General features: G+C 41.3%; 1 protein-coding gene and 1 long non-coding RNA gene across 4 annotated transcripts; one reads left to right on the forward strand and one right to left on the reverse strand.

The window, feature by feature from the left end:
- Positions 1–4,850: 4,850 nt before the first annotated feature.
- LOC149913093 (uncharacterized) lies at positions 4,851–6,004 on the forward strand. Of its 2 annotated transcripts, XR_016462281.1 has the most exons (4): positions 4,851–4,958; positions 5,235–5,305; positions 5,467–5,553; positions 5,751–6,004. It is a non-coding gene; the product is annotated as an uncharacterized LOC149913093 (long non-coding RNA). The 2 variants fall into 2 exon arrangements; XR_016462280.1 differs by having other exon boundaries at positions 5,467–6,004.
- Positions 6,005–11,020: 5,016 nt separating this feature from the next.
- Positions 11,021–15,431, reverse strand: GPX8 (glutathione peroxidase 8 (putative)). 2 transcript variants are annotated; one of them, XM_031609447.2, is made up of 3 exons: positions 15,173–15,430; positions 14,321–14,582; positions 11,021–11,773 (listed from the first exon to the last, which is right to left on the reverse strand). In XM_031609447.2, the coding sequence occupies exons 1-3, from the start codon at positions 15,377–15,379 to the stop codon at positions 11,610–11,612; spliced, it is 633 nt and encodes a 210-aa protein (XP_031465307.2). In that variant the 5' UTR covers positions 15,380–15,430; the 3' UTR covers positions 11,021–11,609. The 2 variants fall into 2 exon arrangements, with proteins under 2 accessions (XP_031465307.2, XP_031465308.2); XM_031609448.2 differs by lacking the exon at positions 14,321–14,582 and having other exon boundaries at positions 11,621–11,773; positions 15,173–15,431.
- Positions 15,432–17,781: the final 2,350 nt, after the last annotated feature.

Below are 17,781 nucleotides of genomic sequence, written 5' to 3' on the forward strand. Positions count from 1 at the left end.
CCATTTGTTCACAAACAGTTTCACTGTGTTGGCAAAGATCAGTGAGAGAAAAGCTGTCTAATGAGCAGACTGTGTAACTGAGATGTGAAATACATGGCTAATGGAAAACCCCAGCAAAGAAACCAGAACTATGGTTCACATCATATTTTGAAGGAAATAATAATTGCCCAGGCTTTGTTCAGCTAAACGAAAGCTGTGGCTTCACTGCCAGAATATTCCAGTTTATGGTCAATAATATTTCATCCTGGAATCGAAACAATGACTGCTTATGACAGTGTGAAGAGAACAGCCATATGAATTGCAGCAAGTCCTTTCCCTTTCCTGATTCCTTCCTTACCCAACCTTTCTCTGCCTACCATGACTCAGAAACATTTGAGAATCAAACCTGCCCTTTGCAAAAGCAGATATCTAAGTCTATTGTCAGACTTCAGAGTTTGCTCTGTACCACGCTAAGAACTATTCCTCTAATTTACTCACGGCACTGACGTGTCTGAGCAGACAAGATTGGGATTTTTCTGGAATAGTGGCTGAAAACTAGGGATAACCAGAAATGAATACAGGCAGAAAAATCTTTCAATTCAAGACCACTGTGAGATTCTAACAAAACAGATACTTCCATCTCAAGCTGTTAGGAAGCCACACTTTCCAGAAACTTCTCATCACTTTGCAACTGCTGATGGGAATAAAATTTTCATTGAAATGGGTTAAACAATTTTTCCCTACATATTTCAAAGAGCAACAGAAAATTTTTATGAATCATATTCAGATATATCTCTTCAATTTCCAAAAAAATCACTTCCTTTCTTTCTAGCACAATTGGCTACATCTCTTTTAGTTTCTCCAGTTGGGTATCACAGACAGTGACTGCATTCTCTCTGGAAAACCATTTGTATTGCTTTAGACCAGGGCACACTTTATGTTCACTGTTCTCCTTAGTCAGGCAGGTTTCTCTAGCCTTTGGAAATCCTGTTTTTATTTCTCTTTCGCTGAAATGGAGACAATCTCTGACCTATTACTTTAAGACAGTTTTCAGTGATGAGATCTTGTGCCCTTTTTACTTGTTAGAAGTAAGTATAGGCTCTGTCAGTAAGAGTCAGTAAGTTATTATTACATTCTGAGACACCAGGGCTCCTGTTTCTTCTTGTTCAGTGGTTTGCATGTGATAAACTCAGCTTTTTCTGGAGGTGGTGCCTTTGCCATGGCTTAATTGTCTGGTGACTTTGTGAAGCTTGCTGTTCATGTTCACATCTTACTTTCAAACAAAAAAAATGATATTTTATCTCAGAGTCTGCTGAAGCTGGTAGCATCATAGAACCATTTGAGTTGAAAGGGATTCTTAATCCAGTGCAACTCCCCTGCCATGAGAATAGACACCTACAGCAAGGTCAGGTTGTTCAAAGCATTATCCAGCCTGGCCTTGAAAGTCTCCAGGGACAGGGCACCCACTAGCTTTCTGGGCAACAATCTTTATTGCCCCACCACCCTTATCGTAACAAACTTTTTTTCTTATATTTGATCTAAATCTCTCCTCTTTTAGTCTGAAATCATTTCCTCTTATCCTATCACTGCAGACAATGCTAATGAGCCTGTTGTGCTATTGCATCTTTAGGTATTGAAACTTAGATACTGAAAGATCACTCTCAGGTCTTCTTGGAGCCTTTTCTTCTCCAGGCTGAATAGTTCCAGCTCTCTTAGCTATCCTCATAGGAGAGATGTTTTATCACTTGGATCATTTTTGTTGCACTCCTCTGGACGTGCTCCAACAGATACACGTCTTTCCTGTACTGAGGACTCCACATTTGGATGCAGTACTCAAGCGAAGTTTCAGCAGCACAGAGTAGAGGGGCAGGATGACCTGCATCACCCTGATGGCCCTGCTTCTTTTGATGCAGCCCAGAAAATGGTTGGATTTCTGGGCTGGCACTTTACTGACTCATGTCCAGCTTCCCATCCACTGGCACCACCAGGTCCTTTTTAGCAAGGCTGTGCTCCATCCGCTCCATCCCTTTATCCCCAACTTGTACTGATAGTGGGGGGTTGTCACAATCCGGGTGCAAGACTTTGAACTTGGCTTTGGTGAACCAAAACATATTAGCACCATCTGCTGCCAAAAAGACAAATTGCATGGTTTTTACATTCCGATTTTAAGGGAATGTGCTTAACAGTGAGCTAGAAACTGAACACTGCAAACCCACAATTCCTGTATATAAGTGAAATAATGGAGCAATTGGCTGCATGTGTTCCATAATGTGGAGCTTAAAAGGAGAAAAAATGAGAGAAAAATCAAGACATTTAATCATTTAATTTCATTTTGAAGAAATTTTAGTGAGGTGCTGGTAGCATTTCAGAAGTTACATGCTCAGCTGTGGGCAGCTTTTCTAAAACCAAGTTGCACTGTTTATAGTTCATTCCCAGTTTGTAAGTGGCAACAGAGCACTCACTTATCACATAATTCCCAAAATATTAGGCACTTCAGGTGAAGAAGTCAGCTTTAATGAATGTGGAATTGCTTACACTCTGTAAATGTATCTTGTAAGTGTCAGAAAATGAGAATAACTATCATATTCCACAGGAGACTTCTGGCAGTGTTTGTAATTGGTTTCTTAAAAAGATTTACACAGTTACAGATCAATTATAGCTCTCTTTCTCCCTCTCTCCCCCCCCCCCCCCCCCCTTTTTTTTTATAAAATTGGGAACGTCTGACTTGACTCTGACAACTGAACAACAGTTTCATAATAATTATTCTAGAGCAAGGGTGTTTCAAGTTTTTTTTAAACATTTTCTGCACTGAAGTTTGATTAATTCTAACTCTGGTTTACTCAAAAAAATGCTCACTGACTCTAAAGACTTCAGGTTTTTATTGCATTTTGCAGCCATGAATCTCTCAGATGGTAAACCCTTTAGAGCATTGCACTGTGAGGCAAATTATTTTCACTTAAAATTGCACTGTTACTGATTTGTTCATCTGAGAGATACTTTTCAGTAAGTTCTAGGAAGCTAAAACTTTGTTAGAGGCCGGGGAAGTGGTCTGGTAAGTAACTGTTGGATACACTTTGCTTGAGTTTTGCTGATGGATGACCTGTTACCATGAGCTGGTTCTGCAGCACTTGCCAGTGCTGCCTCCAGGCAGTGACTGTGCAGAGAAGCACCGGCTGGCAATGCTTGTTTGAGTATTACTCCGGTAAGAAGAGTTCATCTTCAGTTAAACGAACGCCTTGCAAACAAGTCTTTGTGGCAGAACTCCTGCGGTGCTCTCCTTATTGTTTGTTTTACACCGAGTGTTACAGTGATTTTGAGCGACTCAGCCACTTGGTAACTTGCGTGTACTTTGCTGTCTCCTTACCAATAGCAGTGAGATGACAAAACAGCACCTCTGACACAGTTTTACACTGATTTAGCATAACAGCTCTACAACCTGCTATTTAAGTTTTGTTGAGAACGGAAGTATTAATAAATATATTCTCCTCTCTTGCCTTGCTTGTATGATCTTCTCATCCAGACATCGCATAGGCTGCTATAGAATTGACAAGGAAAGCAGGACATGACATGAGGAGATTTTTCAGGGAAAATTTTCCTCTTGTCACCTATCACTTTTCCAATTGGAAAGTTTCTTCTTCTGGGGGAAAGAAAAGTGAAAACATAAATAAGGAAAATTTGAGTCCATTTCATATGTGGCACTATATTCTTAGTACCAGAGAATAACATTTTAATGGAGATATGGAGACTTGGACCTGTTGAAGTGTGTCCAGAGAAGGGTCATAAAAATGATCCAAGGGATGGAACCCTTCCATATGAGGACAGGTGGAGAGAACTGGGGGTCTTCAGCCTGGAGAAGAGACTCTGGGGACACCTGAGACTGGCCTTTCAGTGTCTAAAGGGGAGCTACAGGAAAGAAGGGGACAGACTTGCAGGGTCTGAGGTGATGGGACAAGGGGAAATGGTTTCATACAAAAAGAGGGGAGATGAAGATTGGGTATAAGAGAGTTTTTTATAATCATGATGTTGAGGCACTGGAACAGGTTGTGTGCAGAGGTGGTGGATGTCCCATCCCTGAAGACATTCGAGGCCAGGCTGGGCCAGGCTCTGAACAACCTGGTGTAGCTGTGTGTCCTCCTTCATTGCATGGCAGTTGGACTGGATGACCTTTAAAGGTCCCTTCCAATTCAAACGGTTCAATGATTCTATGATTCTAATGTTAATTCCGAAACTTAGAAGTTAGAATGAGGAAAAATGGGTTCTCTGACATGCTGTGTGTCCCTCAGCTCTTGTTGGTTGAAAACTCAAGTGGTGTAACTGCACCACCCTGAGCCTGCGACAAAAGGTAACAAAGTGCCGCTCAGAACTTATTTTGAACAAAATGCAGAAGAAAGCGCGCTGGTAACTGCTCTTCTCTCCTGCAATCTCTTGGCCCAAGCTGCCAGCCCTGAGAAGCAGCCCTGCGCGCTGCCTTTCACGCACCGAGCCCCCCGTCCCGCCGGCACCGCCAGAACGGGACAGGTGCGGGCCTCGCGTCGCCCCCGCCCGGCGTCGGAGTCCTACATCGCCTGCCTGCCCCGGGCGCGGAACAGATCCCGCCCGCCTCGCTACCCGCGGCCGCGGGGGTTCCGCCACGCCGCGCCGCGCTCCTTTGCCGCCGCCGCCGCTCCTTGGCGCCGCCGCGCAGCCCGGGCGCGCCGCGTCCCGCCGGCGGGCAGCGCCGGGCCGGGCCGGGCCGGGCCAGCAGTGGGTTCCCGCCTCGCCGGCCGCGCCCGCGGACACTTAAAGAACGCCGGCGGCCGGCGGAGAGTGCGAGGAGGCCGCCTGCCTACAAGAGCCGTGCCTGGAGGCGGCTTCTCTCACACCTGCCCGCCGTCCGGGCTGTGCCGCTGCGGGAGCCCCGGGGTCAGGTCGCTCAAACGGAGGGCTCGGCCAGGTCCGCAGGGGTGGACTGGGAAGGAGGAAAGTCTGCCGGGGGGCAGGTGAGAGCGGAGGAGTACCGGCTATGAATAACGGCGCCTGGGGTCCCAGAGCCCTGTGAGGATGCGGGGTTGCCGGCCCGAGGACTGCACCTGTCCGGGGATGGAGGCATGGAGGGATGGAAGGATGGAGGCATGGAGGGATGGAGGGATGGAGGCATGGAGGGATGGAAGGATGGAGGCATGGAGGGATGGAGGGATGGAAGGATGGAGGGGGAGGAGCTGCCGCCCCTTTGGGAACCCGGCATCCACTGAGTGCTGTGCCTCTTTTCTTTCAAGGAAGAGTTATGAGTGTGCTTGGAAAAGACCTTGAGTGGATCAGGGAGCAAAACCTACAGAAAGCGGCTGAGGTAAGGGCAGAACAGATGTTTGCTCTTGGCTCTTGTGCTGAAGTGCTCCCTTTCTGTATTTCTGGGGGAGAGAAAGAAGGAGGCTCGAGAATGTGATTCTGAGAAACAGGGATTACAGGCTTTTTACTTTCTTGTTAATACTTACACCTTCTTAATCGCAGGATCTGAAATGCTAAAAAACACACTGTGGTAAAGCTGTTGAGGTGAGGATTCAGAACCATCACCAAAGTGCAGGATGCAAAGCACAGGTATCTTGTGTGTGAAGGCACCAGTAACAAAACCTGGTGAGACTACGTGGTGGAGTGGCTGGCACTGTAACAAACAATGACCACACTGAAAGTGCTGAAGTGAGAGATGAGCAGTGTGCGCATAGGTATGGGCATGGTACAGAAGCATTGCCATCAGCATGCTGAGGATATCACTCCAAAATAAATCCTGTACTTAGGTGACACCACGGGAAAAGCTGAGTTGTGGAAGCAAGCAGAGATGGGGCTCCAGGAGAAGAGGCTGGAGGCAGCTGGTGGCTGAGATGGAGAGGAACGCTGCAGCCTGGCAGTGCGTGTTAGCTGGCTGTTGTCCCAAGGTCCCAACAGCTGCTCACGGCGCTCCAGACTGCCTCGCTCAAGAGCATCGTGGAAAGGCAGAGATGCCTCTGGAACCAGGACAAGTCTGTTAAACCAGCGCTGTTCTTCAGCTGCTGACAGCAGCATTCAGGCAAGTGAATGTTCTGGTGTATTGTACTGAGAATTCAGAGCTGGTGCTATTTAATTTGAGTGATCTAGGAGCTGTTTTTAAAGAAGCAAGGGAAAAGTTTCACATTTGTTATTCACTCAATTTGATATAAAACATCTAACTCAGTGGTTGTCTTCAGCATTGTTCCAAAGGACTTTCTGTCAACATAAGTGCTGGGGGTAAAGTGTTACCTCCACCCATCCTGTATCCCTAAACTTGACTCTTGGGGTCTTCAGGCTTTCCTCATAGCTGTAAATGGAGGCACAGTGTACCTCAACACCTGAAGTTAATTTGTACTATGAAGTAATCTGTGATAATTGTTATTTCAGAATAAGAAAATATACTCTAGTGAATTAGACTTCAGGCTCATTTAGTGTCAAGCCTGGGATCCTGCAATGACTGATGTGGTTGCCCATGAACAAAAAGGACAGAAACAAGTGTGTGTAATACAAAGTGAAGATAACATACTGGCACATGTGAGAATCTGTTCACAACAATTTTCTGTTCCTTTTTCTGACAGTCTGGGATCTGATTCTTGTCACGCTCTACATGGGGTTTGTGTTACTACTGTAATTCAAGTCTTATCGAATCAGAAACTTATCTGTGCCATGAAGGCATTTATTGCTTTAATATATATATGTATGTATACATACTTTAGAGCACGAATCTCAAAAGAGGAAACAGTGCTGAATTTAGGTAAGCAATAAGATATGTCTTCTAGGCACATGCATCTCATGAGAAATCTCGCTCTGCATGGACTCTGTGGCGGGAAGGCAGTGTGCTGTTAGCGGCTGCTGTGCTGAATGGAGCAGTCACTAACGCACTGCCACCTGCTGCCGGGACATACTACCGGCACTTTGGTCGGAAGTAGGGATCTGATTTCCAGCAGTGCAGGTGGGATGCCTCTGTGTGCGGTAGGGTGGCAGTGTATGTTAGCTGGTTGAAACTCTTAACATCAGCTAACATGCAGTTGCTACCCTGCTCCACATACCTTTAGCATCAAACTGGAGAGCTGCTATTTTTATGTGTGGAATCTTTTGCATCATCTTGATTGATTCTTACTGGCTTTTTTTTTTTTTTTTTAATTTTGTGTATATTGCTTGGCTCACTTCTGGAATAATACTTGTATTTTGTATTCCCGTTATCCAGAGAACTGAAAGAATTTTTGACTGATTCAGTCTCTGATTTTCATCTCCACATATATACCAACGCAGTAGGAAGTTTAGAAACACTTGAAACAGATAGGGAATTAGTTCAGTAGCTATTTATTAGTTCAGTTATTTATAAGTTCAGTAGTAATTTCGAACAACTTTAAACTCTCTGGAAGTTTCTTAAAGCTGAAGAATCATAACTAAAAACTACATGATTTTTAAAAAAATGGTTAAATTCTGTTTAATGATATTTGGCAAATGCAATCTGTTGTTTTAGTTTTATTTTTAATGAATAATTTGAAATTTTCACTACCTGAAGGCTGTACCTGAAAAAGTAGTTACCTTTCCATTCTATAGAAAAAAAGAGAAGTCCATTTTAGAGTTTTTCTTCTCCACTTGCTTCACAAAATAACTTAATTTGTGACCATGGATGTCCTAAAAATCTGCATGTAGTCTCACCAGGAAGCACAATTTGAATAGGGCATAGTATTATTCCTCAGCAGGATGTGTGCTGAGAGCAAGTTGGTCCTTTTGATTCATGTTACACTGCAGACTTCTATCACACATACTGCCACAGGCAACAAAATATTAAGTTTATCCTCATCTTGGCATTTCACAGAATGCAAAAGAATCTGTTTATTATAGGAGCACACAAACGAAGCAAGTAATATGCCTTGCAAATCTTCTAGATGAAGATCTGTGAAAAGAAATAGGAGCAATGTTTGTGAAGCTCTGCAGAGTTAGTGACCACCTAGCGCTGTGTGTGGTGATTAGGCAGTGTATTGTTAGTTAGCTGCACTTCATACATCAGCAACTAACTACACTGCCACATTAGCACATCACTGCATCACTATTGAGACAGGAATGTAAAGACTGTTATTACAAATACCTCATCAGATCCTTAGCTGGTGTGGAGCCCTGTGCCAGATGAAAGTAGGTGTGTTAGGTTATGCAAACTGATGGAATTATAAAAATATGTTTAACTGTGTTTTACACAATTATGTGGCTAAGTAAACTGATTTCTAGCAATTCTGCTAATTTAAGTCAGTAACTTTAGTACTTCAGGTTTGGGTCCCAGGTGGATGTTTTCTTATGCCTGTTAGTCTTTGGAACATTCATCAAAATGAGGACAGTAGAACCACAGATGTGGTTTGGGCACTCTGCTTTTTCTTCACTGCTGTAGGTCCTACTTCAGGGGAAGAGGTGTGTGGTTCCAGCTCACTTAAGTGAAACTCACTTAAATGGGAACTGGCAGAAACACAGTGGTTCTAGTTCATTGAAATTTACTTCCTTTGATGAAAAAAAAGATTGAAAATGAGCAAAAGTGTGTGGGGAAAGAAATATCTGATGAACTGTAGGCTCTTAGATGTTAGTGAATTCCATGCTAACTTTCAGGTTACACTTAGGTGTAAATAAAATAATCTTAAAATCATCTAGTGCACTGAAGTAGGTGACATACTGTAGTATGGCCTCAATTCCTAGAGTCTGTGGCTCTGAAAGCAGTCCTGCTTGTTCTGAGGGAACATTGTTTGGTCTGAGGACTAGGACAAAAAGAGACAAAGAATAAGCAGAGAAGAATCATAGAATCAGAGTGGTTTGGGTTGGAAGGGACCTTTAAGATCATTTAATTCCAACCCCTTGCTATAGGCAGGGACATCGGGGGTTGGAGATTCATGATCCTTGAGGTCCCTTCCAACCCTGGCAATTCTGTGATTCTGTGACACCTTCCTCTAGACTAGGTTGCTCACAACCCCATCCAGCCTGGACTTGAACGCTTCTGGGGAGTCCCCTACTTCTCCTCCTTCACTATGTAAAGAAACTTAAGCTCACATTCAAAGGATATTCATTGTAGGGGTAAATTTAAAAGTTTTCAACTACAAGTGGCAGTTTATTCTATATGTGTATTTTATTAATAAATGGAAGGGAGGAGCTTAATTTCTAAGGTTTTTTTTTTCTTTCTTTCCCCATTAATCCAAGCATCACAAAAACAGCACTAACATGTTCAGGACTAAAATGTCCAGGCCATCTGTTAATCATGGTCAAGAGGCAAAATGTAGGAACCAGGTAAAAAACAAGAGCAAAAATCACATAACTAGAGAATTGAGATGATTAAAGGCCAAAACCAGGACATAAATCCAGTTGGCAGTAGAAACAGGAGACAGCCAAAGCAGGGAAATAAAATAGTTCTGGTTTGATGAGGAACCTGACTGAAGTAAGAAAAACTGTATATTGCTTTGTAAATTGGAAGGTCATGTTGATAGGAATGCTGATGATGCACGGAGGCTGTTCAGACTGGCAGAACAATATCCAGCTAAATAAGCTGTCCAGGGCCAGAGTTCAAAATTTGTCTGCACAATTCTTTGCACGCTTGTCATTTTTTTGGTTTTACCATGACAGAGACAGGTAAGGTGATATCATGGGCCATAGTCTGTTCCCTGCAGGAAGTGCAAGTAATGCCTTTGTCTTTGGTTGGAGGAGCGAGCATGAGAAAAGGAGTTCTGGTCTTACTGACTAAAAAAACTTTCATTTGGGAAGTCATGCTACAATTTCCTATATTATGTGAATTAATAGGCAATTGTTGGGGTGGATTTAGAATATATATACCCCAAGGTAAACTTTATTGGAAATATGAGCTGTCAGCTAAATGATGAACAATGGAAGTAAAGAGTATATGTCAGATCTAAGGAGTGAGGGAGGCATAGAATAGGATATTGTAGATGGAATTTAATAAACCTTAACACTCATGGACTAGGCTCTGTTAATCTTCTAAGGGCAGTTTTAGCTGAAGTTGGTGGGATTATTTGAAAATCCAACAGACAGTTTTTAATCTGTTTATAGTGCTTGTAATGTAGTATACAGTTTTATAAGCAATATCCTATATAAACTAAGTGGATATTTATGCAAACATGCTTTCAGGTAATTGTGCTGAATTTTGAACATTATCTATAAATTTGTGCTTGTCTAACAGTGTTATAACTTGCTTCCTATTTATTTGCCTTTTCAAATCTGTGTAAATCTTACAGATAAGGATGCTTTATTTTTACCAAGGAGTAGCTTGGTTTTAAGAATGAATCATAGTATTGTTTGAATTGGAAGGGACCTTTAAAGGTTGTTTATTCCCACTCCCCTGCAGTGAACAGGGACTTCTGCAGCTAGGTCAGGCTGACCAGAGCCTGGACCTTGAATGTCTCCAAAGATGGGGTTTCCATCACCTCTCTGGGCATCCTGTTCTAGTACCTCACCAACATTGTTGTAAAAAAATTCTTAGTATGAGATGCTGGTTTCTCTCATTTCTATTCTCTCAACTCTCCTTAAAGACTTAGACAGCTGGAATAGGGTTCTTTTCCTATTTACGGTGTCCCTCAATTAATTTACTTCAATTTACTCTTTCAGTCAAAACATTTGGCAATTTGAACTAGAACATTGGAACAGAACAGGAAATGGTTTTGTAGTTACATGCTGGAGTGGGGAAATTGCAAGAAGATAAGGCATAAATCTTTGTCTCCCTTTTCAGCTTCTGTTTGGAGGCTTATTCTAGTAGGTGGCTGGGGAGCATTGTATTGGACAGCTTCAGAAAGCTGTGCTAGCTGATGTCTTTTAGGATGCTGCGCTGTTGATTTTTGCTGCCCCTTTGAATCCTACTGTAAGCACTGATATGTATATATGCACAAAGGCCCTACTTACATCCTGGTCAGAAAACTGGAAATCCAGCAAATGAGCTGGTAGCCAAGACCCTATACTACAGTGCAAACGTATGGAGAAGGCTAAAGAAGATAAAGGTATTGCTGAAAAGGTGAAATGAATTAAAATACACAGAAAGCAGGCAAAGGAATATTTTTGCATCTTTTCTTTTACTTCTAATAATCTTATTTTCTATGTACAGTTTATTACAACTAAGTTGACAGCTTCACAATTCAGACATTTTCATTTGTCAATATTATAAAGCTGGTATGATCAGCTGCATTTGTGTGTATAAATCCTGATATGATGGCTCTCAGTCCCACATCTTTCAGTCGAAACGGTTATGTATAAATGGAATATCAAAACTTATTTTCACTGGCAGATGGAAAATGATTTTTTTTTGGTACAAATACTGAGTAATTCATCACCAACCCTCTTCCTTTTAGCTATTTGCCTACTGATAACAAATATAATTAGCTCTTGTTAGCAATTTAAAGAACTGTATGAAGGCTGAAGGTCTGTTCCTGCAATGTTCTGCCTTGCCATTTTCAGTAATCTCAGTGGTTCTCAAGGCTGTTGCAGAAGTCATCCCAATATTAATTCACATAGCGTAGCTGAAAATACTGACATCAAAAAGAAAAAAATATCCCCTGATTGTTTATCTTCTAGCAGCATTTCCCAGGAATGTAGTAAGGCTGTTCATCTGTGCCACTGAATGGATTCACAGAGTGAACGGTTTTTCAGAGGTCTTCTCTTTTTTTCATTATGATCTGTCTAATTAACGATGCTATTTCTGGCTTGATACTTTCTATTGGTTCCTCAGGTCTCCAGAATTTTACAACTTTACCCTCAGGGCTGACAAGGTATTTCCAGAAATTCCAGCGAGGTTCTTTCTTTGAAGAATCTGTAAGAACGGCATGAGATAATTTTAGTGACTCCCTTTCTCTTGTAATTGTTTCATTATCCTGCAGTGATTCTTCATATATTCATTTTGAAGTAATCCCACCTTGTTCTTTGCTAGAACTTTCAACATGTTTTTATTCATTAATTTTAATGAAGTGAAAAGTAGGAAGTGAATTATACTCTCCCCTTCAGGTGAAACTGTTCAGAAGAGTCTACTTTTACTATGCTTTTTTTTACAGGGAAAAGGATTTTGGATTGCACAATCATTGGGGAATCTCCAGTTTTATGTGGGTGTAGGAAAAGTGAAATGGGAGCAGGAAGCCATAATGCTGATGGTGAATTAATTCACTCCTTCCATCCCATGAAATTAAACCTTACTGGTAATGATGCTGCCATGAATATCTAATAAAGATCATTTCTGAATGATCAGAAATCAGAACTGTATGACTCCTAGACGACTCAGAAGTAGTATGCTGAATCCGGCTTTGTCTTTGAGAGTCTCAAAGTTTTAAGGTAAGTCTGCTTTTGAGAGAATAGGAGAAAACTAGGAGATTTTGAAGAGGGAACAGGGAATAGTGATGAATTTGGCCCTTGGACAATATTAGTAATGTTATGACTGTAAGAGGACTCAATGATAATCAGTAGGTATGGTGGAGATTCTGACCCAGCTAGTAACCGTATCTTTGAAGACTTGTTTTATCAAGAATCAGTCTTTAGGTGACAGAATCTCAATTCTAAATACTCTTTCAGTGATTATTAATGTATATGAATATCTTGAGTAAAAATGCACAGGGGATGGATTGATGATGCTACAGATGTTTCACTGGTCCAGCAAAAGGTCTTGCTGCTGCTATGAAAGTAACAAGAAGTAGTTGTGTGAAGGCTCTGACACTATGTTCTACTGCCAGTGAATTCTTTTTTGCGTTGAGCTGTCAGTGCTCGAAAAATGCGAGCTAGAAATCACAATCAGGAGATGTAGCATGAAGATGTTCAGCCTTCTGAATGTCAAAACAAGCAAATGAAGGACAGTTTCCTCTTTAACTGAAGATGCACAGTAATTTAATATGAACCACTATAATTCAGAAAGGAGAAAGATGTTATTTCAAAATGTGTGAGCATCAAAGTATCTTTCTCCCTGTACATTAGAGTACTGAACGTGTGAATATAGCAGACTTAGTTCTGTGTTAATATCTGACACTGGGAGTTAATATCTGGGTCCAGTGCCTGGTTTCATCTCTCCTAACTCTAGTACGTACTTGCCCTTGTCTTCTCTGTAATCAGAAGAGAGACACCTCCAGAGTGCATTCAGTAATTTCCACTAGATGATGGGGCAATTCGTAACAATGAGGGTTTGCCTGATATGTTTAGTGACATGCCTAAGAGGAGATAGGAAGAAATGCAATTCAGATGACAACAGCAACTACTTATGAGTCTCCTAAATGAGGAGGAGCATGATAGTAATTTTCAGGAATGTATACAGAGAGTATGGGAAAAAGAAATGGGCTTAAGTGGTTTAAGTCCTTTCATTTAAATGTTGATACAAGAGGACAAGAGGAGCTGCGAAGAACTGGAATAGAGAGAGAGGTACCTGCATCTCTCATAGGACTAATGTGATTATCTGGAGAAACACCTGTAGCTTGGTAGCTACAGATATTGGCTTGGTATTAGCTTAGGTAGCTGTGATCCCATTTGTGAGCAGGAAGATGCAATACATGTTTGGGTCTCCTCCTTCCTCATTTTCTAGATAAAAAGATGTTTTAGAGAACAGTTATGTTCTAAATATCCTTCTTTCCATAGTATCTGTTTTTAGTATTGGTCAAAGATTTGTCCAAAACTCAGGAGAATTCAGAGAGACTTTTAAACTGGCTTTGTTTGTTTTTTTGGACAACTGAGCAAAATTTCATTTTGCTTGTGAGAGTGTGAGAACCTAAGTCAGCAAGTGCTTTCTGCAATAAATAGTACTGCATAGTGTTTGTGCAAGTGGGATTTACAGGTTCGGTCCTGAAGCTCACAAGATAAATCAATGCATTAGTGGTTTATATCCTACAGTATGTACCTGAGCTACAATACTTACAAGCAAGACATATGAGTCTATGCTAAAGGAGGATTTTCTCATCTGCATGTTTTAATGTTAAATTTTCCAATTTTTTTTTTAAGGCATCCTTAGTTTATATTTTTCCCTGTGAAAAAATAAAATGCTTTCTAACAAAAGTCATGTAATCTGAAATAGGATTTTGTAGATGGTTCAGAGCTTTGAACCATCTACATCCATCACTGTATGTTTCTATCCGGGCTGGTCACAGTAAGATGTTTTTATTGTCAGTGAGGAGGAACAGATGCTTTCAGGGTACAGCTCTTTTTACTCTTTTTTTTTTTTTTCTAATATCCACATTAAAATGAGATAAGCTGTGTGTGCAAAGGATGCCTTTTTTTCTCCATAGGCTATGAAGACAAATAATGTATGCTCAGACTAGGCCTGCTAAACTCTGACTGGAGTTGAAGAATACCATGCTTATAGGTAGCTCAGTGTAGGAAATAAAATAGTTACCTATTAAAAATTTAAAGGCAGGCTCTGCTTCTGATCCCAGGATCTTGATTTTGTGGAAAACTGGGAAGGTTACTCCGTAGTTCCCTTTGGCAAAAGCCTCTATTTCCTGGCTTGAGCCAGGCTCTGATTCTCCGAACTGATTGCAGGGGAAGGCCAGCACAGTGAAGTGGGAGGGACCAAACTCCCTGTGTAGATCCTGCAGAGCGATGTAATTTTTGTCTGTGTGTTGGCAGTAACTCGCCACGTTTACAATCAAAGTTGCCTTTGGAGAAATAAAGTGAGAACACTGAGAAAGAAGCCAGAGATGGCATAGAGATTTCATTAAGTCTTAACACGAGATATCCCCTTACCAGTGTTGTTCCTGCCTGAGAGCTAGACATAATTTCTCTGATTATTTCATTAAGCTGATAAGAATGATAGCAGCTGAAGCATTTACTGTGAGATATCCTGCTTTAAACATTCAGTAAATGCACAAACTTAAAGCGTACAGTTTTAAGCATGTAAAAATACTGTGTATTTAGAACAGACATTAAAGCCATATTCTCAGATACACCTTTAATATTCGACAGAACACGCTACCATTCTTAACTAAGATCAAATGTACAAATTCAATTGCAAGACTATATTAATTTATAATGAATAAAACATTTTTTTTTTCTTTTATTCTAACAGTTAATTCTGGAAGCAGGCCTAGAAAAAATAAATTTCTCTCTAGCTTACTGCTTACGTAACAGGAATTTAGCACAAAACTCTGCTGTAAGTTCCCACAACAAACTGTTTTGTTCACCTAGAAATGGATATCTGCTTTCCAATGAAGAATCAAAGAAAATATATAAAAAAGTTGTAACTTACTTTCCCTCTGTACTTCTCCAAGGAAACGATTCTTCCCCGTGAATCCTTGATTTCAAAAGAATAAAAATCTTTAGTTTTAGGTTTAAAAAATCTGAGTTGCAGTAGGCAGAGGACTGCCGTGCAAAAAACCATTGACAGAAAAACAACAAAGACTCTAGCTTTGGGCACTGAATATTTCAGAGGATAGGCAGTTGTTAGAGGCTCCATTTTCGAAAAGATCGGAGCCAGGGCAGGCCTGGAATGTGAAGGAGGAGCTGAAACATGAAACTCACAACTCAGACTAAAAAGGACAAGCTGCTCATTTTGTCACAGTTTCAGAAGCAGCCGTTTCACTTCACGATGCTTCTGCTGGCCTTCAGAGTGCTTGGTAAAGTATGGAAATGCCCCTTGCTAGGAAAAAAAAAATAAATAAAAAGCATGTTGCCATCACCTAAAGATGCTGATTGCTCTGTTTGGCCAACATTTTGTGGAGCACTGTATCAGCCTGCACACTGTCCTGAGGAATTGTCCTGGAGCCTTGTTTGTGTGTCTGTAATGCAGCTCTGGCACCCCTTGAGCCCCTCAGATGTTCCTGACACAGCTGCTCAGTGAGACAGGACTGAGTTTCAGCAGTCTGGGGCCAGCTATGTACATAAAGCTGGTAGAACTACAGACAAAACTTTGAGTGTGTCTGTTGCTTTTCAGTGGCTTTGATACCGTCTCAACTTCACTTCCTTTGTACAATATTATAGTTGTATGTTGAACAATTTCTATCGTGTTCTCTAAAGAGATAAGCTGCATGTTTCTTGAACAGGAGTCTACAGAGAGTTTCATACTGTTCTGTATGACAGAGAGATGTTTGGGAGATAATATTACTATAATTCAGTACTATATGGATGTTTCCTGTGACTTAGGGATATGTGAGGCTTGAAGTCAGCCTGGCTGCGAGCCTTAAGTGCATGGTGTTTTAACAGAGGTGACAATGCCAACTTTAAAAGCAAATTTGAATGCGCTTGATTTCAGAAATGGAGAATGCAACAGGCAGGATGCTGGTGTTTGTCTTGAAAGCTTGAATTTTCACTGAACATTATATAAAAAATATGTGCTGAAATATCTAACAATGATTGAGAATCCTATTATACTTGCTGTTCTTCCTTATTGTTCTTGATACTTTCTCTGTCTGCTCTAAAATGTTGCTTTAAAACTGTCTGAAAAGCAAAATCTTGTGTTCAGTGTTATTCATGCTCTCACAATTTGAATTTTGGTACATTTTTTTAAATTTGAGTTTCTCTGGTGCACTTGTTTAGGAGTTGGCTTTTTGAATGGATTTAGAAGAAAGAAATGTTATTTGATCTTGTTGTAGTATTCATAAATATGTTAAGTGCGGTGTTGAAAGTAATAATTTGAGCAAGGCATCCTGGTGAGAAACTGGTGAGAAAATTCTGAAGTCATAAATGAAATAAATCTTTCTTTGGGCAAAGATAGAAAGCCAGCCCAGTTCCAAACAGCCAACATGTAGTTTTGTCTGAGTGTTTTTATCACAGGAGAGACCAGGCCAACACCCCAGACGAAATGTCTGCAAGGTCTGGTCTGTCATAGGCTGCTGTTGTATCCTAGAATGTGAGTGACGCAAATTTTGCTTCCTTCTCTTATATGTGATCATGGCAAAAAGTGCACGTTCATTTTTGATCTATACAGCAATAGCAGCTAGTTATACCATATCCTCATGCTCTTGTCTTACTGCTCTTCAGGCTTCCCAACTTTTACCTGAAATTTTGCCTTCCTTAATTTAGGTTTTTGTCACTTGTCTTGACCTGATATTGTCAATTCATTCAGGGATGTTTACCTGACTAGCAGAATTTTTCATTTCATATCTATATATGTATTTCCTTTTTTCTTCCCCCTCCCCTTACTTTTCATGTGCTGCTTCCTTTGTCTCTGACACTTAAATCCCTTAAATTGTTAATTTCTCTTCTTCTTTGAATATTTCTTTATGGAACGGTAAATATCCTGTTGATCAAAATACGTGGTAGTAGTAGTACTCCTAGCTTTGAGCAACCCCTGTGCAGTGAGGGTAGCTGCTTCTTCTGTGTGAGCTGGGAACAGTAAACCCCATTGATCACTGTGTCAGGAGTCATCTTCCCTAATTCTTCATGAGCTGAACCTGTTTACATGCAAGTAATTGAGTTTATGGGCTATCCAGGCAGGTGGTGGAGTCATCGTCCCTGGAGATGTTCAAGAATCACATAGATGTGGCACTGAGAGATGTGGTCTGTGGGCATGATGGGGATGGGTTGATGATCTTAGGGGTATTTTCCAGCCTTAATGATTCTGTGATTCTATGACTCTTATGTTGTGAAAAGTTGCTCTCCTGAAGTCTGAGAACTTTGTACTTGATATTTCCATCTTAACCTACGGGTCAGTAGCACATTTTAATTAATTTAGTGACTGTGGATCTCTATCAGCTCCAATTTTGCTGGGGGCTCCTGTGGCCAGCTGTGGGCAGTGAACGCCCCGCTGTCACAGTGCGCTCCAGCCCAGCAGCCACGGGAGCTGTGTGGAGCAGCATACCAGCTGCCCTGGTCCATGTGTGGAGCCCTGGAGGCTGTCCTTGCCCTGCAGAGGCTGAG

This window comes from Phasianus colchicus, chromosome Z (genome assembly GCF_987193195.1).
Source record: "Phasianus colchicus chromosome Z, bPhaCol1.hap1.1, whole genome shotgun sequence".
NCBI lineage: Eukaryota > Metazoa > Chordata > Aves > Galliformes > Phasianidae > Phasianus > Phasianus colchicus.

Excerpts from the sequence above, each read along its gene's own strand:
- GPX8 (XM_031609447.2), bottom strand. The coding sequence starts at position 15,379 with ATGGAGCCTCTAACAACTGCCTATCCTCTGAAATATTCAGTGCCCAAA. Across the intron at positions 14,583-15,172 it reads TGGAGAAGTACAGAGGGAAA|GCAACTTTGATTGTAAACGT; the intron begins GTAAGTTACAAC and ends ATTTCTCCAAAG. Across the intron at positions 11,774-14,320 it reads TGCCTTTAAATTTTTAATAG|ATTCTTCAAAGAAAGAACCT; the intron begins GTAACTATTTTA and ends CCGTTCTTACAG.